The sequence below is a fragment of the Pongo abelii genome, chromosome 19 (assembly GCF_028885655.2).
Source record: "Pongo abelii isolate AG06213 chromosome 19, NHGRI_mPonAbe1-v2.0_pri, whole genome shotgun sequence".
Lineage (NCBI taxonomy): Eukaryota > Metazoa > Chordata > Mammalia > Primates > Hominidae > Pongo > Pongo abelii.
The window spans coordinates 96,624,551-96,647,642 of record NC_072004.2 but is presented as its reverse complement, the minus strand read 5'-3'; the positions used below and the strand labels follow the sequence as shown (position 1 = coordinate 96,647,642).

General features: G+C 57.4%; 1 protein-coding gene and 1 pseudogene across 3 annotated transcripts in view; one reads left to right on the top strand and one right to left on the bottom strand.

The window, feature by feature from the left end:
• Positions 1-4,586: 4,586 nt before the first annotated feature.
• LOC134760507 (uncharacterized) lies at positions 4,587-21,198 on the bottom strand (annotated as a pseudogene).
• The window catches only part of AATK (apoptosis associated tyrosine kinase), a 42,541-nt gene continuing 40,149 nt past the window's right edge, over positions 20,701-23,092 (top strand). For 2 of the 3 annotated variants that reach the window (XM_063718342.1, XM_063718340.1), the window contains exon 1: positions 20,701-20,809. In XM_063718342.1, the coding sequence (XP_063574412.1) occupies positions 20,755-20,809 (55 nt within the window). In that variant the 5' untranslated portion in view covers positions 20,701-20,754. Of the gene's footprint in view, positions 21,072-23,092 lie in introns of all 3 variants that reach the window. The other variant, XM_063718341.1, reaches the window with a different exon arrangement.

Sequence of the window (23,092 nt, the reverse complement as noted above, 5' to 3'; positions counted from 1 at the left end):
AGGTTGGTGGGCAGTTGGGGGTGGGGGAAGGGCTTTGGGGTGGGGGCCGGACCCTAGAAGCACAGATGGACTCTGCCCGGGGTTCATTCTGCCTCACCTGGCTCGCCACCCTCATGGGCTCCATTCTCTCCCTGGCAGAGCCTGCTTCTTTGAGACAGTTCACAGCATCAACCAAATCATCTAAGTCCACGCGCTGTCAATACCAGGCCTAGAATTTGGGGTATGGCAATTCTCCTGCCTCAGCCTCCCAAGTAGCTGGGACTACAAGTGCTTGTTACCATACCCAGCCCTCGAGGGGTTTATGTTCCAGCAGTGGAGATGGCCGGAAAGCAGGAAACTTAACATTTCACAATGCCCACCTTTATTTCTGTCCCCTCCTGCGAGCTTCCTTTTTTGTTCTTTTTCTAACTTCTTGGGAAGGATACTTAGACCATTGATTCCCAGGCCCTTTTCCTTTGGAGTCTGTGCATCTAAGACTGTGAGTTTCCCTCAAGGCACCGTTTGAGCGGCAGCCACAAGTTGACATGTTGTATTTTCATTCTTTGGTGTGAAACATTTCCAAATTTGCAGGATGGTCCCTTTGAACCGTAGGCTGTTTAGAACTGTGCTGCTTTTTTTATCTTTTAAATTTCTAACTTAGCTTCTCTATGGTCAGAGAATGTTCCATATTATTTCAATCCTTTGACTTGATTGAGTCTCACTTTAGGGCCCAGCGTTTGGACAATTTTGGTAAATGCTTTACATATTTAAAAATAATGTGAGTTCTGCAGAGACAGGGGTTCGCCGTGTTGGCCAGGCTGCTCTTGAACTCCTGACCTCAGGTGATTTGCCTGCCTCAGCCTCCGAAAGTGCTGGGATTACAGGCGTGAGCCACTGCACCTGGCCCCTTCTTTTTATTTTCAAACTTTCTATGGCCTCTTTGAGCACGGCGCGAAAGCTGCCCCAGATAGTCCAAAACCAGGTTTGGCCGGTGTTGGGCTGGATCTGGCCCTGGGACTGACTTTTGCCAACCCCCTGTCCGGTGGGCTCGCTGCGGCTCTGGCTGACAGAGAGGGGAGGGGCTGAGCTCCGGGCTCTGCACTGACGGTGAGGCAGCCTCCAGTTGGTGAGGTCGGGTCGGGTTCTCTGCTGTTTTTACTCCCACTGGGTAGCCCATAGCAGCTGCAGCCAAAGCCCCTCCTCCCAGACAGGCCCTGGACAGCAGGAGGCCACCCGGTGCCCTCTCAGTCCCGCTGCTGACTGGCAGACACCCGATGGGGCAGCCTGTGCCGCCTGCACTCACCTCTCGGAGCTCCCCTGCTCTGGATCTTAGCACCCCTGCTTTGTTTGCTCATAATAAACGCGTACATATGTGAATGTCATAGCGTATTAGGGGATGGGGAGTGCTTTGGGGAAAAGACCTGGTCCAGGGGGACGCAGGATGCTGGCGAGGGTGAGTGAAATATCAAAGAGGGCAGCTAAAGATGACCTCGTTGGGATGCGACATTTGCAGAAAACATCGGAGAAGAGAGAGTCTGTCTTGCAGCCGAATGTCTAGGGAAGAGCATGCCAGGCTGAGGGCCGGAGGTGCAAAGGCCCCAGGGCAGGGTGGCGCCTGGCTGAGGAGGCAACGGGGCCACGTGGCTGCATCAGGAGGTGCAGGACCTGAAGGTCTCAGGTCAGAGGGAAAGTGGGAGCCAGAGTACGTGAGGCCCTTAGAGTCACCCTGTGTGAGAGGAGAGCCCTCCAGACACCAAATTGAGGAAGGACCTTCAGAGGGTAGAGGTGGAGAAACCAACCAGGGGGCTGTGGTGGTTGCCCAGGTGGGAGTGGCCGCGGTGCCGGCAGTGGGCTCTGTGTGTATTTCATGATGGAGCCTGTAGTTACCCGCAGGTGGGCCGTGAGGATGGTGTGTGAATCAGCCTCACTTTTGCTGCTGCAACAAATAGACCCTGACATTGCCACACTCGCCCCTGAAACAGCTGTGTTCTTGCTCCTGTAAGCCCAGCAAGGGTTCCCCTGATGTGCGGGTGTCTTCCCTTCTGGGGTGAGCCTGGACTCAAGCTCCCAACACCCTCAGTGCCACCAGCCCAGAGGGCCTGGAGTCCTGTGTGGCCAGTGAGCAGCTGGAGGCTGACACCCACACCCACTAATGGCACCAAGGGGACCCAGGCCCCTGCCGCTCACAGGACCTGGGGGCTGGGAACTGCCAGGGCCGGGGGCCCTTAAGCCACCAGATGAGGGGGCTCCAGGCAGGCGAGCATGGGTGGGACAGAGGACCAAGGACTGGGCTGGGGTCCCACCGGAAGCACTGAGTGGGGAGAGGAGCACCATCGAGGGAGACACACAGCCGCAAGATAGAAGGGCCCAGCGTGGGGGCCTGAGCAGGCAGGAGATGGAGGCAGAGGGTCTGCTGGGTGCTTTGACCTGGAACGAGGCCCCTGCCAGGGGCACCCGGGGGCTGCAGGTGTCCCCATACTGCGTTCGGGTATGAAGTGGGAGTGTGTGGCCCCAGGCCAGGCCCATTGCAGATTGAGAAGGGGCCCTTCAGGGGTTTGGGCTCAGAAAGCACCGTGTACCCTGCTGGCCGGAGGCCCACCCGGACGGAATCTTGCTACAGGGTTGCCCTTGGGGGCTGCCCACAGCCAGGTGGGGCTGGGGGATGGGAGAAGACGTCTTCATTCCCACCCTCACACGCTCACCCTGCCCCCTAGCCGTTGTCACCCATGGCCCTGATCCTGCCCCGACCCCAGTTCACACCAGCACCCCCAATAGACACACCAGGCTGCGTCATTCACTTAATGCTGCTTTTCTTCCATTTTCCGGCAAAAGCTGGGTCCACCCTCACGGCTGCCGCCTCTTACCGGCCCCAATGGCTTCTGCCCAGGTGCGTGGTCACCCCGGTTACCCCATGGGAGCCCCTCGGCTGGCCAGGGCTGGTCATGGTGCTACTTCTTCTTTGGAATTTTCTCCTTTTTGATCAATTCAGAAAATTCTAGAGCAGAAGACCAATTTCTAGTAAGTACCCCTGTTTTGTGTCCCCCAATTCCTGTAGGCCCTTTAACTCTCAGAGGAGGCAGAGGGAGTGTGCCTGGACTACACAGTCCAGGGGGTCCTCTCCCCAAGCCCTTGAGCAGGGACGAGGCCTCTAGCCTGTCTGGCCGGGGGCCTCACGCCGGAGCTGTTTGTCCTGGGCCCAGCTGCTTGGTTGTCACAAGTTGACCCCAGCTGGGGACTGAGGGATTGCAATGGCCTGGGTCTCTGCAGAGACTCTCAGGAATTCCCACCAGACCCTCTGAGAGCAGGTGCTCACTCCTATGATCATCTCTCAGTGGGGAAATTGAGGCACGGAGCAGCTGGGGGGCCTGAGTTCTGAGAGGGGTCAGGCTGCCGTCAAGCCTTGTGACCCCCCACCAGCCAAGTTTGCTGGGGTTTCTAGACCCAGGCAGATGAGGACGGTTAGTGGCTGGGCAAGGGGTGCCCTCCACACTCCAGGCCTGTGGCCAGCCACTGGGGTTGTGTAGGGGTGAGATGGCCCAGACCTCAGGGCAGCCATGGAGAGCCTCAAAGACCGTGGGCCCCCAGAAGATGGCGCCCCTGAGCCCTGAGACCCCATACCCGCTGGCTCCGCCACAGTTGGCCTTCCCAAAGCCCTCCCGGCCGCTTCTCTGCAGTGGGGCCCTTGGCCCAGGGAGGAGCCCCTAGACTCCCAGCCCAGACCCTTGAGCCTGGGTTTCCTCATCTGTGAGTTGTGTGCCAGTGCCCTCGGGGCGGGGCCATGGGCAAGGGTGGCGGCCTAGCAGGGGAAGGAGGGTCCTGAAGGTGCCCCGGCTGTGCTGCCCCCACCTTCGTAGTCGATCCTCCCGTCCCCGTCTGTGTCTGCCGCCTGGATCATGGCCTCGGCCTCCTCGTCTGTCAGTGGGGCGGTGGGCCCGCTGCTGGGGATGATGGACAGGATGTACCTGGGGCCGAGGGGGCTCGAGTCAGGGCCAAGGGGCTTCCGGCCAGTGCCCAGTGACTCACGAGCCATTTGCCCCCCACTTTGTAGGCGAGGGCACTTCGGGCCGGGAGCCTGGGCCTCTAGCCGGTTCTGGCCCAGCCCTGCCAGCTGCAAGGCCAGTGGGGACCCGGTGGGGGAAGGCCGGGTCCGCCAGGTGGGCATTCGGCGTGGTCTGGGTGGCCTGGGCCCCACCCCTCCCTGGCCGCCGGCCATTACTTGATCTCGTTCCACTCAATGAAGCCGCTCTTGTCCTTGTCCAGGGACTGGAAGGCCTCGCGGATGGCGGCGTCCAGCTGGCCCAAGGCGTGGAACTTGCGCATGTGCTCGAAGAACTTGAGGTAGTTGAAGGACCCTGGGGCAACCAGGCTGGGCTCACGGAGGGGCCCACCTCACTCGAGCCGGGCCTCCAGGGAAGACCCCGCCCTGGGATGGGGGCTGCCGGGTCCTGCACCCCCATGTCCCCGCCCGCTGCAGGTCCTGGTGTTCTGGACCCATCAGCCCCAGAAAAGGGGTGAGGTCTCCTGACCACAGGTGGGCTGGACGGGTGGGGGGCCGCGCCGGGCGGGGGCATGCTGTACCGTGGTGTCTCATGTCCGTGGGCAGCAGCTCAATGTCCTTGTCTGAAAGGGACGTACCCATGGCCAAGGCCATCTTCTTCATCTGGGAGGAGAAGTCCTCCTCCATCCTGGTCCTGGGGTGGATAGAGAGTCAATTCATGGGGTGCACGCACGGATTGGGGGTGCTGCTTGGGCCAGAGCAGACGTAGACGCCGCGTGGTGCTGGGTCCTGCCGTAAAGTGGGAATGGTGACAGGCGTCACAGTGTTGGGGTCGTGCCAGGGCCCCTGAGACATGCTGGGATCCCAGCCAGGCAGGTGGGGGTCTGGGCACAGGCAGAGGGGTCAGCGGGAGGGGCCGGGCCGTCCTGTGCCCCTCACCGCAGTGCCTTGTGACCTGCTGGGCTCTCAGGTTGCCGTCCCCAGAGGGGGTTGGGTTCTGGGGCTCAGCACAGCAGCTATCTCAGAGCGCAAGGGCAAGCGGGTGTCCCGGGCTTCTTGGCCCTCTTGAAAGTTCACGGGGTGGTAGAGCCTTCTGGAATGCCCTTGCTGCCAGGAGGGGCGGCCTGTGTTCTCGAGTGGGGCTGAGCAGTGGCCAGAGGCATCTCTGCTTTTCTCCGGATAGAGAGGCCATAGGTCAACGGTTGCAACCCAACCCTAGCGCCCCAGAGGTGTGAGGAGCGCCAGTTGCAGCCGCTGGACCAGGTCCTGCTCCCCAACCCATGGTGCCTCCAGCTGCCATGTGATGTGGGGAGACGCCTGCCCCTTCACAGGGTTGTGCGAGGAACCAGGAGGGAAGGGAAATGGTGGGGAATGGGCTTGCCCGCTGCTGTGGGGCTGGAGCTGGGCCCCCACAGCCCCTGCAGTGGCTGATTCCCCCAGCCAGCAGGGTGGTGGTGAGTGGGCGCGTGGGGCAGGCCTGGGCCTCGGAGGCCCTCAGGACAGGCCCCACCCCACTTCATTCAGAGCTAGGACTCTGGCTCCCCTTCCCCAGCCCTGGCATCTTGGGGACCCGTTTTGGAAGAGGGGACACCTACCTACCACTTGGGGCCCCGGGCCCAATGTCACCTCCTTACAGAGGAGAGGCTGGGCAGAATTCCAGGCTAAACGTGGCCAAGCCAGGAACCAGTGTCCCATCTGCCCAGTGCTGGGGGTGCCCCTGGGCTGGGCTCGTTCACCACTCCCAATCCCACTGCTCTCAGGGGTGCCCCCAACGAAGACAGGGGAGCCCGAGATCCGGGCTGGAGACAGGGTGGGAGGCAGGCCTGGAGCGCCAGGCCGCTGGTTTATTTATAGCTCCTGCATCCGCGGCCCGGGCTTGAGTTTAATGGGATCCCAGTGAGCCGGGATGTCCGGCCAGGGGAGGCTACGGGACGCCACACAAGCTGTCCTTGGGCCCTGCTCAGATTCTGGGGGCTGCCCTCAGTGCCAGGAAAGGCCCTGCCGAAAGGCCTCTTTTTCTCCACTCCCTTTACCCACCCTCCACAGCTAGAGATCCTGGAGCCTCCAGGCTGGGCTAAGACCCTTCAGACCACACACCTCCCCAGCATTGCTACATCTGGGATGCCCTGCTCCGGGCCATTCCCAACCTTCCATTCTTAGAAGCTGTGGTCTGCCCACAGCAACTAGCCTCTGCCACCCAGTCTCCAAGGGCAGATGCTGAGATGAGAGAGGCCTCTTGGGGGAAGGGGTGATGGAGGCAGTGGGGTCCCTTTGGGTCAGGGGCAGAGTGTGGGGACCAGAGCCGGCTCTGTGTGCCTGCTGGAGTCTGGGGGCCAGAGGCCTTGGACTCACTGCCCTGCCAGCCCCACCCCATCTCCATCCCCACTTAGAGCCTGGGGGCCTAGGGGCAGAGTGAGCAGGTCCAGCTCCCTATGCAGAGGCCCCAGCTCGCAGCCGCCTCTTGCAGCCGTGCCCACAGAGGCTCCTGCCAGCACACGCGTGCATGCATGTGCGCCCCGCAGGACCAGGCACATGCAGCTGTCTTCCATCCGGGGGCCCCCTTCGGGCTCATAGGGGTGCTGCTGGCAGGGAGGGTCATTCCTTCTGTTTCCACCTCATTTCCCCACCTCCCCTGGGCCCCCTGGGGTCTCCCAGGGCCACCCTTGTCCTGTGGATGAAGAGAAGGCCTCCAAGTTCCCACCATCCAGCTCGGATAACCTCAGCGGCCAGAGACCCACACCCCCCTCCTTGGCAGGGCTTACCTCTGCCTGGCTTCTTTCGAGAGTTATGGAAGGTGGGTCAGTCTGGGATGTGGAGAGGCCCAGGGGCTCCAGCTTTTATACCTGCAAGCCTGTTTACATCTCGGGGCTGCAGCTGTCCTCGCCCCTCCCTGGCTCTCCAGCCTGGCACGGGCAGCTCCCAGGGGCTCGCAGGCACTTGGTGTGTCCACACTGGTCTGGGCAGACTGACCCTTAGCAGTGCCTGGCCTCCCCAAACCTGGGGTGGAGTTAGGGAGGAGCAGAGGGCACCAGTGAGCTGGTGAGCAGGTGACCGAGGCCAGCTGGGCAGACAGCAGCTGGAAGCCTAAGGTCAGAGGGGCTGAGGGACCTGCCCAAGGTCACAGGGCTGGAACCCAGGCCTCGGGCCTCCAGTGCAGTGGGTTGTACACAGTGGGAGGGGCTGCGGGTGGTGGGGGCAGTGCAGGGAGATTGAGGCTGGGGACCCTGCCCCCCAGCTCTGGTGCAGGAAATAGGCTGCAGGGCCAGGCACGTGAGTGGGGTTTGAAGGGGCAGCCGAGTGGGTGCTGCGGCCCAGCCTGGGGGCTTGGGCCGGGTGGAAGGGGCACAGCACAGCCTGCAGGCCGGTGGGGGTGGGGAGGCTCCAGGTTCATACGGGACAAAGTTTATCCAAGCCACGTCCTCCTCCCAAATCACGGTGCCTCCCCTGGTGGTGAGCAGGGAGGGCCAAGGTGATCACTGGCTGGCTCTGAATACACCAGGGGCACAGTTACCTTCTGCCAGGGAGGGTGGTGCCGACAGCCCCGCCCCTGTGGGGTGGTCATGCTGGGCACCGCAGGCCTGGGAGGAAGCCAGGGACGGGGCTGTCTGCCGGGGTGGGGGGGCCTGGCTTTCTACTGGAGGCCACAGGACCGCCTGGGCCTCTTACGTAGGGCGTGGTAGCCTCTGCTCATGTTGGAGGTGGGGGGGTATTGTCCTCACTAATGAAGGTGACGGTCATGGTGTGCGACAGGTGACGACGAATGCAATAACAGTGTCATCTGCCATTGGTGGGGCCCCAGGGGTCTCAGCAGCCTCTTGAGGGAGGCTCCATTATCCTCCTTCTTCAAGAGACCCCAGGAGATGAGGAGACGGATCCAGTTCCATGTGGTCCCCGAGGGGCTGTAGGGCCTGTCCCAGCCAGTTGTAGAGGTCAGGGCCACCTGGAGCCTCAGGTCAGACATCAGGGAGATGTCCAGGCCCAGACAGGGAAGGGGACACTGGTGGGTCCTCCCAGGTCACTTTCCCAAAGGGCTGAGCCCTCCCTGGCCCCAGCAGCAATTAGTGGCCAGTTAAATTCTTGCCCAACTTTGGCCTTTAAATGAATGTGATTGTTTTAATTAGGATGATTGAAATATTATCTGTAATAGCTTTTGGATGAGATGAAGCAATCAGGTTTATTACAGAACATTTGGAATATGCAGACGAACACAGTGGAGATAAAGTCACCTGTAGAACACACGTTTGATGCTGGAGAATGTCCAGGCTCGATGCCAGAGAATGTCCAGGCTCGGTGGGTGCCTTTTCCTCCATTTCCTTAATGCTTTTCTTCTTTCTTGCGTGCTTTTTATCATGATAAAATTCACATAGCATAAATTTACCATCTTTGCCTTTTTTTTTTCTTTTTTATTGAGACGGAGTCTTACTCTATCACCCTATCACCCAGGCTGGAATGCAATAGTGCGATCTCGGCCCTGCAACCTCCGCCTCCCAGGTTCAAGCAATTCTCCTGTCTCAAGCTCCCAAGTAGCTGGAATTACAGGTGTATGCCGCCACGCCCGGCTAATTTCCGTATTTTAGTAGAGACTGAGTTTCACCATGGTGACTAGGCTGGTCTCGAACTCCTTAACTCAGATGATCTGCCTGCCTCGGCCTCCCAAAGTGCTGGGCTTACAGGCATGAGCCACCGTACCTGGCCGCCTTTTTATTTTTATTTTTTTTGAGATGGAGTTTGAAGCACAGCGTGGTGGCTCATGCCTGTAATCCCAGCAGTTTGGGAGGCCAAGGCAGGTGGATCACCTGAGGTCAGGAGTTCTAGACCAGCCTGGCCAACATGGTGAAACCCCGTCTCTACTAAAAATACAGAAATTAGCCAGCGGTGGTGTTGTATGCCTGGAGTTCCAGCTACTTGGGAGGCTGAGGCAGCAGAATTGCTGGAACTCGGGAGGCAGAGGTTGCAGTGAGCTGAGATCGCGCCACCGCACTCCAGCCTGGGTGACAAAAGGAGACTCTGTCTCAAAAAAAAAAAAAGGTGACTAATACTCCATTGCATGGTTGGACCACATTTTGAGTATTCATTCGCCTGTTCATGGACCCTGGATTTTTCTTCCACCTTTTGGCAATTGTGAATAATGCTGCTATGAACATGGGTGTACAAATGTCTCCTTGAGACCCTGCTTTCAGTTCTTTTGGGATGATAACCAGAAGTGGAATTGTTGGATGATGCGGTCGTTCTGATTTAAGTGTTTGAGGAGCTGCCGTAGTGTTTCCGCGGCAGCTGCACTGTTTTCCATTCCCACCAGCAGTGCACAGGGGCCGATAGCCCCACATCCTCACCAACACTTGTGATTCTCTGGAGGTTTTTTTTTTTTTTAATAGCAGCCATCCTAAGGGGTGTGAGGTGGCATCTCATTGTGTTTTGTTTCGTTTTTGTTTTTGTTTTGAGATGGAGATTTGCTCTGTCACCCAGGCTGGAGTGCAGTGTCATGGCCTCGGCTCACTGCAACCTCTGCTTTCCGGGTTCAAGTGATTCTCCTGCCTCAGCCTCCTGAGTAGCTGGGATTACAGGTACGTGCCACCATGCCCGGCTAATTTTTGTATTTTTAGTGGAGACGGGTTTTCACCATGTTGGCCAGGCCGGTCCTGAACTCCTGGCCTCAGGTGATCCACCCACTTTGGCCTCCCGAAGTGCTGGGATGACACGCGTGAGCCATCGCACCCGGCCCTCATTGTAGCTTTGATTCCCATTTCCCTCATGATTGGTGATGGTCAGCATCATCTTGTGGGCTTATTAGGCATTTGATATCTTCTTTGGATAAATGTCTATTCAAGTCCTTTGCCCATTTTTGAATTGAATTTTGTTTTTTTGTGATTAAGTTTTAGGAGTTCTTCATATGTTCTCTCTAAATTTCTGATTATTCATCTATTTTCAGACAATTTGCAAATATTTTCTGCCATTCTTTGGGTTGCCTTTTTAGTCTGTTGATATTTTCTTTTGACCCACAAATTTTTTTAATTATCATGAAATCAAAGTAGTCTATTTTTTTCTTCTGTTGCCTGTGCCTTTGCTGTCGTATCCAAGAAATCTCTGACAAATCCCATGCCATGAAGCTTTTGCTCTGTTTTCTTTTAAGAGTTTCATGTTTTACATTTAGGTCTTTGATCCATTGTGAGTTATTTTCATGTATGGTGTTAGGTAAGGGTCCAATTTCATTATTTTGCATGTGGACATCTAGTTTTCCCAGCACCATTTGTTGAAAGACTGTTTTTTTCCCCATTGAATGGTCTTGGCACCCTTGTCAACAATCAATTGACCATATTATGTGAAGGTTTATTTCTGGGCTGTCTGTTCTATTCCACTGGTTTATATGTCTGTCTGTCTGTGGTACCATTTTGATTTCTGTAGCTTTGTAGCGAGTTTTGAAATCAGGAAGTATGAGTCTTCCAGCTTTGTTCTTCTTTTTCAAGATTGTTTTGGATATCCTGGGTCTCTTGAGATTCTATATGAATTTTAGGATGGGCTTCCTATTTCTGCAAAAGTCACTGGGATTTAGATAGGGATTGTGTTGACTGTGTAGATCGCTTTGGGAAATACTGACATCTTAACACTATTAAGTCTTCCAATTCATGAACATAGGATTCTATTTATTTATTTATTTATTTATTTATTTATTTATTTTTATTTTTTTTGAGACGGAGTCTCGCTGTCGCCCAGGCTGGAGTACAGTGGCATGATCTCGGCTCACTGCAAGCTCTGCTTCCCAGGTTCATGCCATTCTCCTGCCTCAGCCTCCCGAGTAGCTGGGACTACAGGTACCTGCCACCATGCCCGACTAATTTTTTTGTATTTTTAGTAAAGACAGGGTTTCACCATGTTGGCCAGGATGATTTTGACCTCCTGACCTTGTGATCTGCCCGCCTCAGCCTCCCAAAGTGCTGGGATTACAGGCGTGAGCCACCGCGCCCGGCCCTATTTGTTTTTGTGTTTCTATTTATTTATGTCTTCTTTAATTTCTTTTCAGCAATGTTTTGTAGTTTTCATTGTGCAAGTCTTTTACCTCCTTGGCTAAGTTAATTCCCAAGTATTTTATTCTTTTCAATAGTACTATACATGGAATTGTTTTTGTCTTTTTTGGACAAATTGGATAATCCTTTTTAGATTATCCATTGGTAGTTTATAGAAATGCAACTGATACTTGGGTGTTGACTTTGTATCTTGCTACTTTGCTGATATCATTAATTAGCTCTAACAGCTTTTTTGTGGCATATTTAAGATTCTTTACATATAACATCATATCATCTGTGAACAGAGGTAATTTTTTTTTTTTTTTTTTTGAGACGGAGTCTCGCTCTGTCACCCAGGCTGGAGTGCAGTGGCGTGATCTCGGCTCACTGCAACCTCTGCCTACCGGGTTCACACCATTCTCCTGCCTCAGCCTCCTGAGTAGCTGGGACTACAGGCGCCTGCCACCACGCCCGGCTAATTTTTTGTATTTTTAGTAGAGACAGGGTTTCCCCGTGTTAGCCAGGATGGTCTCCATCTCCTGACCTTGTGATCCACCCGCCTCGGCCTCCCAAAGTGCTGGGATTACAGGCGTGAGCTACCACGCCCGGCAAACAGAGGTAATTATACATTTTTCTTTCTTTTTTTTTTTGAGGTGGAGTCTTGCTCTGTTGTGCAGGCTGGAGTGCAGTGGTGTGATCTTGGCTCACTGCAACCTCTGCCTCCCGGGTTCAAGAGATACTCCTGTCTCAGCCTCCTGAGTAGCTGGGACTACAAGCCTGTGCCATCACACCCGGCTAATTTTTGTATTTTTAGTAGAGATGGGGTTTCACCATGTTGGCCAGGTTGGTCTCAAACTCCTGACCTCAGGTGATCCACCTGCCTTGGCCTCCCAAAGTGCTGGGATTCCAGGCATGAGCCACTGCACCCGGCCTTACTTTTTCCTTTCCAATGTGAATGCCTTTTATTTCTTTTTCTTGCTTAATTGGTCCACTGGAACCTCCAGTACTATGTTGAATAGGAGTGGCGAGAGTGGACATGCTTTTCTTGATCTTAGAGGAAAAGTTTTCAGCCTTTCACCACTGAGCATGATGTTTGCTGTGAGCTTTTCATGGATGGTTTTTATCACGTTGAGGTAGTTTCCTTCTATTCATAGCTTGTTGAGCATTTTTATCATGAAAGGGTGTTGAATTTTGTCTTTTTCTGCATCAGTTGAGATAATCACATGTTTTCTGTTCTTCTCTGAATGTGGTGTATCACACTGATCAAATTTTGTAGTTGGCCCATCCTTGCATTCCAGGAATAAATCCCACTTGATTATGGTTATAATCCTTTCCATATGCTGCTGAATTCAGTTTGCCAGCATTTGGTTGAGGATTTTTGAATCTGTGTTCATGAGGGATATTGGCCTGTACTTTTCTTTCCTTGTAGTGTCTTTGGCTTTGGTGTCAGGGTAATGCTGGCCTCATAGAGTGAGTTAGGAGTGGCTGAATTCAGTTTTTTGGAAAAGTTTGAGAGGAGTTGGTGTTTGTTCTTTAAATGGTTAGTGGCATTCACCAGTGAAACTGTCAGGTCCTGCGTCTTTCTTTCATGGGAGGCTTTTGATCACTGATTCAATCTTCTTACTCGTTACAGATCTATTCAGATTTTCTATTTCTTTGGGACTTAGTCTTGGTAGATTGTGTGTTTCGTGGAATGTGTCCAATTCTCAGTGCTTTCCTATAGAGCAAGATAGGATATAGGCCTGGCTTCCCAGCTGTGAGCTTGGGCAAGCCACATAGTCGGTTCTCTCGGAGCGTCTGTGTGTAGCATGAGCTCCCACCCCACCTGCTGCCTCATGGGGGCTGTAGGGGAGAATGCGAGGGTCCATGGAGGTGGCCCACTGGGCCTGGCAGCGTCTCCCAGGACATGCAGGCTGGCTAGGGTGTTTGAGAAGCCAGCAGAAGACACCAGACAACCTGGCTTCCTCCAGTGGCCAGGCCTGAGCAGCTGTCTGTCCCTGGGTCACTGCAGGGGCCAGGGAACCATGCCAGGGCCCGGCTCATGAAGCTCCTAAAATAAGGGCCCTGGAAGGAGAGGGGATCTCTATGAGGCAGGTGGCTTCTGTGAGCACCTCTCCCCTCGCCGGCATCTCTCATTGGGCAGGGCCTTTGTAGGGCTGTCACCAGGATGAGACCAGAACAGGTACACGAGGTGCGTGTCACCTAGGAGCTCCCCTGGCCACGGCCTGTCTGGAAGGAGACGCTTCACTGTGCATTTGTTTCCTGATACCCCAATAACGACAGTGAAGAAGGCCTCACGCCTCCTCTTCTCCACCTGAAACCACAGGTTTTCCTTCGTGCGGGTTTCTGCCTCTCTGGTTCTTACACAGAGCCGATGTGACTGCGGTATCTGCTTTCTCCGTGTCATATTTTATCACGTCTCCACAACTCTGCAGTTACGATGGGAGATGGCTCCGTGTTGTGCCTGGGAGCTGAGGACAGTCCAGCAACTTTCTGTTTTGTTTTGTTTTGTTTTGAGACAGAGTCTCGCTCTGTTGCCCAGGCTGGAGTGCAATGTCGCGGTCTCAGCTCACTGCAACCTCCGCCTCCCGGCTGGGCTCAAGCGATTCTCCTGCCTCAGCCTCCCGAGTAGCTGGGATTACAGGTGCCCACCACCACGCCCGGCTAATTTTTGTATTTTTCACCATGTTGGCCAGGCTGGTCTTGAACTCCTGACCCCAAGTGATCCTCCTGCCTCGGCCTCCCAAAGTGCCAGGATTACAGGCGTGAGCCACCACGCCTGGCCCCAGCAACTTTCTTGACTGGCGGTCTGCTACTGGACCAGGAGAAGCTTCAGGGTTTTTTTTTGTCATTAGATACAATGTTGCAGTGAGTGTTTTTGTCCAAGAAGCCCCTCCCTTTCCTTGGCCACGTTCACGGTAGTGGAATAAGCGGGTCAGAAGGTGGAAGAGTCCATGGTCCTGCCATATTCTTCTCTGTGGGGTTCACCCTAAAGCTTTCCCCATGTGTGGGGTTGTCCCAGTGCTCCCGCCCCACACCTACCTAACACTAATAACATTGCAGTCTGTCTCCAGCAAGCAGCCCTGACCTCAGGGTGTGACTGGATAAACACACTGTGGTCCATCCACACAATGGAACGTAACTCAGCTGTAGAAAGGCATGTGGCACCGGCAGGCCAGAGCGAGGAGGAACCTCGGGAGGAACATCCCACTGAGTGAGGGAAGCGTGGCAGACGCCCCCACATACCGTGTGATTCCATTTTTATGAAATGTCCAGAATGGGCCAATCCATGGGGACTGAACACAGTGGTGGGGGCTCAGGAGAAGGGAACGGGCAGGTGCTGTCTGAGGGGCCTGGGGTTTCCTCTTGGGATGGTGAGAATGTTCTGGACCCAGATGCGGGCGCAACGTTGTGAATACAAATGCTACTGAATTGTTCACTTCAAGACGATTCATTTTATGTTATGTGAATTTTTTCAATAAAAAAGGAAATATGTGGCCGGGCGTGGTGGCTCATGCCTGTAATCCCAGCACTTTGGGAGGCCAAGGCGGGCGGACCACAAGGTCAGGAGATCGAGACCATCCTGGCTAACACGGTGAAACCCCGTCTCTACTAAAAATACAAAAAATTAGCCGGGCGTGGTGGCGGGCACCTGTAGTCCCAGCTACTTGGGAGGCTGAGGCAGGAGAATGGTGTGAACCCGGGAGGCGGAGCTTGCAGTGAGCCGAGATGGCGCCACTGCACTCCAGCCTAGGTGACAGAGACTCCGTCTCAAAAAAAAAAAGGAAATATGTGGAGTGGGAAATCATGCTTTTAATAAAACGAGACCCAAAGAAACCAGCGTCTGGAAGCATCTGCAGTGTGAGCAGCTCAGGCTGTGGACCTGCCCCTGGCCCGCCTGGGCACAGGGCCTGGGGAGCCTGGCCTGGGATCTCTGGGCGGGACGGTGGGCTGGCAGATGCAGTGTTCTCCAAAGCTCCCGGAACCAGCACCTGCCCTGAGCTGACAGATGGCTTGTCCCCTGGGCGGCCCTTTCGGCTTCATTTCTGTTCAGAGCCGCCCCTCCTGGTCTCCAGCCCTCAGGTCACTGGCCCTGACTATGGGCTGTGCCGACCTGGAAGGGCCACAAGGACCACTTCATAGCTCTGGAGGACATTATTGTGCCCCTTGTCCCCGCACTAGACAGGCACTGCCCCCTTGGGGAGGCTCAGGTCTCACTGGCCCCCACAGGGTTGGCACTGCCCACCTTCCTGCCTGAAACAACTGCAGGGCAAGGGGGAGGCCAGGGCTGGAGGCCAAGAGGCCCCAGCTGCCCCTCCTGCCTGAGGGCCCTGCTGCCTCACCTGGAAGAGCACCTGGCTCTGTTCCCTCCTGGGTGCCTGCGGGTACAGGGCTGGGGCTGGGGCTGGAGGGGCCCAAGCACTCTAGAGATGCCTCTAAGAGGGCCAAGATGGTGGAGGGGCATGTGGCAGAATGGGGGGGTGCCCACTGCAGGGTGAGGCCCAGCCAGGCAGGGGCATCCTTGGGGCTCTGCAATGCCTACTGTGGTGCCCAGCAGGCAGATTTGGGTGCTGAGTCCTGGCAGCTGCGCTCGCAGAAACGCTATTATAACTGGCTAATTGGGATTCGGACGTCTGCAGGAAGAATTTGGGAAGGTGCTGACCTTGTCCTGACGCTGCATGTTCCTCACTTTGTCTCACTCCTCCCTCCCGTGCCCTGCACTCCCGCCAGGGGTTGAATTGTGTCCCCCCAAAATATGTTCAAGTCCTGACCCTGATACCTGTGAATTGGGACCTCAGTTGGAAATAGGGTCCTTGCAGCTGTAATCAAGAGGAGGCCAGACTGGAGCAGGGGGTCCTAATGCAATGACCGGGGCCTGATAATGAGAGGAGAGGACGGACACACACACGCGCACACACACACACAGACACACCTACACATGCACACACATGCACACACCCCTACATACCAACACACAGACACACATGCACACACACACCAACACACAGACACACCTACACATATGCACAGACACATGCACACACACCTGTGTACACAGACACACACACATATCAACACACACATCTACACATATGCACAGACATATGCACACACACGCACACACACCACATGCACACACACATCCACACACCAACAGACACACATGCCTACACATATGCAGAGACACACACACATGCACACACACACCAATACACAGACACACCTACACATATGCACACACATATATACCAACACACACATATGCACACACACACCAACACACCTACACATATGCACACACATGCACACACCAACACAGACACACATGCCTACACATATGCAGACACACACGCACACACAAACCAACACACACCTACATATATGCACACATGCACACACACCAACACACACTACACATGCACACACATGCACACATATATACATACCAACAGACCCACACACATCTACACATATGCACACACACGCATACACACAGACACATACACACACACACACGAATATGTGGCGACGCAGGCAGAAGTTGGGGCCGGCCGTGCAGCCACAGGCCCAGGAACGCCTAGGGCTACCAGCAGCGGGGAAGAGGCAGGAAGGACCCTCCCCTGGAGCCTCTGGAGGGAGCGACCCCGCCCACACCCCCATCTCAGATTTCTGGCCTCCAGACCTGAGACGATCCCTTTCTGTGGTTTGAAGCCCCCCGCTGTGTGGTCCTTTTTTTCTGACAGGCCCAGGACACTCCTGCAGCCCCTCCCCAGAGCCCTGCCTTGCTCTGTTTCTTGCCCTTCTTCCTACCTGTCCTCCCCCTGCCCCAGGTCCACCCCTCACGCTGACCCCTTCCGGAGCCTCCGGGTCTCAGTCTGTAGAAGGGGACCCTACAGAGCCACCCCCAGGCAGTGAGGACCCTGTGGAAAGCAGGGAAGACTCGCTCCGAATGCCTAGGAAGTGACCTTCACTGTTCCCCCAGGCCAGGAAGGCCTGGGAGGGGGACATCGACGGCCGTCCGCAGGCTCAGGGGGCTCCCGAGTCCCCTGTGCTGGGACAACAGGACTGTCCTTTCTGAGCCGCCAGCTCCAAGACGGCTTGCACTGCTGTCACCTTTATTCAAAACTGGGATATTGTGCTTTTCATGGATTTTTCTTTTTTTTGAGACAGAGTTTCGCTTTTTCGCCCAGGCTGGAGTGCAGTGGCGCTATCTTGGCTCACTGCAAGTTCCGCCTTCTGGTTTCAAGCAATTCTCCTGCCTCAGCCTCCCTAGTAGCTGGGATTACAGGCGCCTGCCACCACGCCTGGTTAATTTTTGTATTTTTAGTAGAGACGGGGCTTCACCGTGTTGGCCAGGCTGGTCTCGAACTCCTGACCTCGTGACCCGCCCGCCTCGGCCTCCCAAAGTGCTGGGATAACAGGCGTGAGCCACCGCGCCCGGCCGATGACTGTTTTTAACAACTTTATTGAGACATAAATCACATGCCATGAAGTTCACCACTTTAAAGGGTACAGCTTAGTGTTTTAGCATCTTCACCAGGGTGGGCAGCCATCACCTCTAGCTAATTCAGGGAAGTTTCCTCCCCCCAGGAAGACGCCCTGTGCCCCTTCTGCATTGTCCCCACTTGCCCTCCCCCGGCTCTGGCCCTCCACCTGTGCTCTGTCCCATGGATTTGTCTGTTCTGGACATTTCATACAAGTGGAATCACACACTCTGTGGCCTTTTGTGTCTTTCACTGAGCATGATATTTTCATGTGTCATCCACGTTGTAGCGTGTGTCATCCATGTTATAGTGCGGTCAGAGCTTCGGTCCTGTGTATGGACCAATACCGTTGCATTGTACGGACAGATCACATCCTGTTGATGGTTTATCTGTGGATGGGCATAACTGCTGAGTTTTTGGGTGTCCCCTAAACTTTGCTCCTGAGGTGCATGCCTCACTCTAGTCTCCAATCCCCAGACCCCCAGGCTCCCTCCTGCCCCACCCCCTCTTTTCCACCACACCTGGGCTTCCTGCCGGGCCTCTTGGCCTTTTTCCTCTTGGACGGGCAATGCCTCTGCACGGACACTCTCCCAGCCAATCTGGGCTCCTTGGTCAGCTCCTTCTGGGCTCTAGAGAGTCCCGGGGGCGGAGATCATGCCTTCCCCCAGGCCAGGGGATAGGGGACAGCTATGTCTTCAGGGACCTCTTACCCAGAGGTGCTCACTGATCCTGTCCCAGCGTGGGCAAAAGCCAGCACCTGGGGGGGCCCACTAGGGTCACGGTCAGTGGAAGCATCTGAACTCCTGGTTCCAGCGATATCTCAGAGGGCCCTGTGCACCCTGGAGACGGGGTATCGCTCTGGTTACATAGGGTGGGAGTGCTGGCTTGGAGCCCAGGGGCAGCTCCTCCCCTGTCCTTCCTGGAGCCCCAAGAAGATCCACAGCTTGAAGCCCCTGAGCTTCAAGGCCTACACTTGAGGCCCAGTCACAAGTGTACATGTGTGTGTTCACAGGCAAACCTGAGAGGAGCCAGCCCTTGGTCACAGCAAGCTGTCTCTGGCCCTGGTCATCAAGGCAGGGCCACTGAGGGCACAGAAGTTCTGGACAGAAACTCTCCCCAACATGCCAACCAGCAACCACCCAGGGCCACTGGCCACCTCCCCCTGCCCAATACCGTTGTCCAGGTGTCCAGGGCACCTTCCAAGCTGGGCAGAGGAGGGCATTCCCTCCTGAGCTGGGGAGGGGAGGCCCTGACAGGGGACCCAGAGTGGAGACTCATGAGGGTATGCCCTACCCTCTGTCCCTCACACTGGAGCACTCCAGGATCACAGCCTGCCGGCACCAACCATCCCTGCCACTGGGCAGGCACTGATCCTCCCAGCCCTCTGGGCTCCCTGAAGGCACAGACTGAACGAGGTGGCCCAGGGCCTCTGAGTGCCTCCTGCGGGCAAGACCCCCTTCAGCCACTCTACCCACGCGGCTTCTTTACCTGCAACAGCAGCCTGGCGGCAGCGCCCCTTAAAACCTTGGTTGGCCACATGATCAGGGCCGGGAAGAAGGCTCTGGGTGCCTTGTCTCCTTCTGCCCCAGGTGCAGTTGGTGTCTGGTTTCCTACAGCCAGGGACCCCTAAGGTCTGAAGGCACAGGGTGGAGGCCCCTTGCTTTGCCTGTTAGGAAACTTCCTACATGAGGGACCCCCTTAGGAAAAGAAGGGTGGGTCCTGGCGCCCATCTGCCCCGTGGCCCAAGCATCCTGTCCTGGTCTCTGCAGGTCCCTCTGCCAGGAACAGGCTCCTTTCTCTCCCTAAAGTCCTAAGAGCCCTGTTGGAGTGGGCGCCTCTCACCTGCTCCACAGCCCCCAACCCTAGCCGGGCCTTGCCAAGGGGCGTAGCCATCTGGTCCCAGAATGAGTGAGTGAAGAACGAATGAGTGAGTGAATGAATGAGTGGATGAGGGTGCATCAAACTCAACTGCAAGTCTCCAGGACACTTTTTTTTGAGACAAGATCTCATTGTCACCTGGGCTGGAGTGCAGTGGTGCCATCTTGGCTCACTGCGGCCTCAAACTCCCAGGCTCAGGTGATCCTCCCACCTCAGCCTCCCAAGTAGCTGGGACTACAGGTGAGCGCCACCCTGCCTGGCTCATTTTTCTAATTTTTGTAGAGAAAGGGTCTTGCTATGTTGCCCAGGCTGGCCTGGAACCCCTGAGCGCAAGCCATCCGCCTGCCCTGGCCTCCCAAAGTGCTGGGATTACAGGCGTGAGCCACTGGGACCAGCTTCCACTGCACTTTAACTCTCCCGACTCCCACGGGGGCAGGCTGGGGGGACCCTGTCCTGCCCCAGCCCTGCAAGGTGGCACTTTGGGTGGGGATGGGGGATCCTGGGAGAAACACAGGGGAAGGAAGGGATGGCCCCTCAGCGCCCAGGCCAACCTGCTGCCCTAAGCACCTGGAACAGTCCACGGCAGGTGGAGACTCAGCCAGGTTCTTCCTTCACGGCGGCCGCAGCGTGGCACAGGAGCAGGCCTGTGTGCAAAGCCAGCTACTCCCCACTCCACCAGCACAGGTGCTACCCAAAGGGCATGGGGTGGGGGGACGGCTGCCAGCCGCCTCGAAACCTGCAAGTGAGGCGAGGGCCCCTGTGCACCAAGCCCTGCCCTGGGTGTGCTCCCGGGTTCCCCCACCTGTCTCCCTGAACCTTCCCACCTAGGAGTACCCCCTCCCCCACCCCGGCATTCCCTCCGTACCCACTCACGACTTATCATTCACGACTTCCGTTTCCCCCCCGCCAGCCTCCGTGCCCCCCTCAGTCCCAGGCCTCCGTGCTCCCCGCTCCGGACCATCCCCCCACTCCGTGCCATCTCCGCTCCGTGCGCGCCCCCCCGTCCCTCTCCTCCATGCCTCCCCTCCGTGTCCCCCCTCCATGCCCCCCTCTGTATCCCCCACTCCGTGCTCCCCTCCGTCTCCCCCTCCGTGTCCCCCTCTCCGTGCCCCCCCATGCCACCCCGGCCGCGGAGGAGCCCCCCCTCCCCCGCGCCGCTCCGCGCGTGCTCCCGCCCGCGTTTTCGGACTGCACCAGCGGAGCCCCGCGGCGCCAGGGCCGGGCGGAGCGCCTCGTCTGTCGCCGCCGCCCCCACCGGTGCGGGCGCTGCGGCTGCGGCGGGGGGCGCGGGGCGCGGGGGCCGGCGCGCTCCGCACCTGCGGCGGCCGCTGGGTGATGCGGCGGCTCGGGCCGGGGCCGCGGGCGTCCTGAGCGCAGCGCCCGCCCGGGATGCCCGCCGGCCGCTGGCCCGGCCATGTCGTCGTCCTTCTTCAACCCCAGCTTCGCCTTCAGCTCGCACTTCGACCCCGGTGAGTCCCTGGCGGCCCGGCCTGCGCGCCGCTGCCTCCCTCCGCTGCGGACGTGATGCCGATGCCGCTGGGCCCCGCGGCTCCCGGTTTGCATGGAAATTAACCCTTTCCCCGCCCCGAGCCCAGCCGCAGAAGCAGCCGGACCCCCTGGCGGCCCCAGATCTCGGAGGGGCAGGCCCTGGGCCCCAGCACAAACCGGCCTCTTCCTGTGGGCTGGCGTCCCCCGCGTGGTCGTGACTCCGTGGCTGCCTCCCGGGCACAGGTAACTGGGGCACGGAGGGCCTGCGTGGGCCCCAGATGTCCAGGAGACTTGGTCTCAGACTAAGGGCCCTTGGGGGTGTGGGGGGTGTCAGCGAGCTGGGGTTCAGGCTTTCCATGGCCTCTCCTGGGTCCGGGGCCCTGGCGTGGGAGGCTTCTTCCCAGGCTGGGAGCGGTTCTCAGAGCCCTGCCCAGCCACCAGCAGCCGGCGGGGGATATGGGGGGAGCAGGGGCCAGTCCACATTACAGAGCCCAGTGGGCAGAGGCTCAGAAGAGAGGGGCCTTGGTGGGTGCCCAGACCCCCTGACAGTGGGGACCCGAGGTGACGCTGTCAAGCTGGCTGCAGGGGAACTGAGGCCAGGCCTCTTACCCCGTATGGCCAGTGCACCAGACAGGGCAAGATTACCCATGGCCGCCTGGCCTCCTGGCTGCGGTGGACAGCTGGGATACGCAGAGGGGGCTGGGGACAGCTGGAAGCCCCATCTGTCACCAGGAAGCAGTGGGCTTTCTAAAACCTCTGCTTCTCCAGATCCGGCCCCTGCTTGGCCTGAGTGTGAGATAATCCCCCTGCCCTGTGCCATCAATGGCCCCAGGGCCAAGTCCCACCCACACGTCACTGGGGCTCTGGCACCAGGCTGAGCCAGCCCAAACAAAGCGTGTTTGCATGTGACGCGATCTCCTGTGTCTCCTTCCCTGGAGCAGGGCCCAATGCACGCAGCCTGGCAGGGAGGCATGGGGGTCCCCGGGGCAGATCTCGGTCTGAAGGCATTTGCTCCCTGGAGGAAGGGAGCTGGTGGGAGGTCTGTCTGCTGGGCTTAGGGCTGTAGGTGTCACTTGCCCAGAAATGACTTCCTGTAGTGAGCTCTGGGGCTCAGAAGTCCCTGTGGGGTGGCCAGCAGCCACCGCAACAGCTGTGATGTCTCCCCGGCCCGAGGGCAGGGGGCGGAGGCTTGGGGCAGGTCCTCATCGCATCTCCATGCCAGGCATGGCCCAGGGTGCTTGGTCCTTTCTTCCCCCAGAACAGAGGGGACCCTCGGCCCACACCCTGCCTTGGGGCCGGGCCTTGCCCTTGGCCATGAGAGGCCCTTTCCCCCGCCTTCGAGCAGCACTGGCTCTGCCCTTCCCTGGGTAAACAGCTGTGATCTGAATAATCCTAATGTGTCCGTTTAATGACTTAGAGGAAAAGAAGTTGTTGGAGGCAAGGGGCGTCTCTCCTCTGCAAGATGCTGGGCCAGAGCTGCAGGCACCTGCTGGGCTCTGGGGCCCACCTACCAGGAGGGGCTGCCCGAGGTGCTGGTGATGGTGAGGAAGGAGATCCTCCTTCGGATTAAGGGGCTGTGTCTAGGCTCTGCAGCAGCCCCCATGAGGGGGTTAGGAAGGAGAGGGGGGTCTCCTGCCCTCCCGCAAAACTTAGCCCAGCCTTCCAAGCCTGGCTGTCCTGTGCTGCAGTCCCTCCACCTGGCCTGGCCTCTGTGAACCTCGGTTTTCCCAGCTATACCATGGGCTGACAGTACCTGTGGCAGGCCCGGGTGGGCTCAGTGCTTGGTGAGCACTTGGCTGTCTGTGCTGGAGGTGGTGGTGCCGGGACAGAGACCCTCAGGGCTCAAGCTTCCTGCAGCATGTGGCTGGCTCCTTGCCATCCCCAAATTGGAGCGAGCTGGTTCCTTCTGAGGCTGCTTGTGTCTGTGGGGGGCACCCAGAGGGGAGGGGCCCACACTTGTGGCTCTGGCGGTTGGCTTGTGTGTCACTCAGCATCTGGGGCAGTGCCAGCACCTGGCATGGGGGTCTTACCTCAGTTGCCAGGCTGGCTCCTTGTTCATCGCAGGAGCTGGTGCCAGTCTCCATAGAGGTGACGGCAGTTGTGGTGGTACACGGGGCAGAGACGCCTGAGAGTGCAGGGTCTGAGCTAGAGTGGAGGCTGTGGGCACAGACTGTGGGCTGCCTGGGCCCCTGACCTTCCGCACCAGGCAGATACGGGCAGGGCAGGGGGGCACCCGGCCCAGGAGCCTGCTTGAGCGCCAGGAA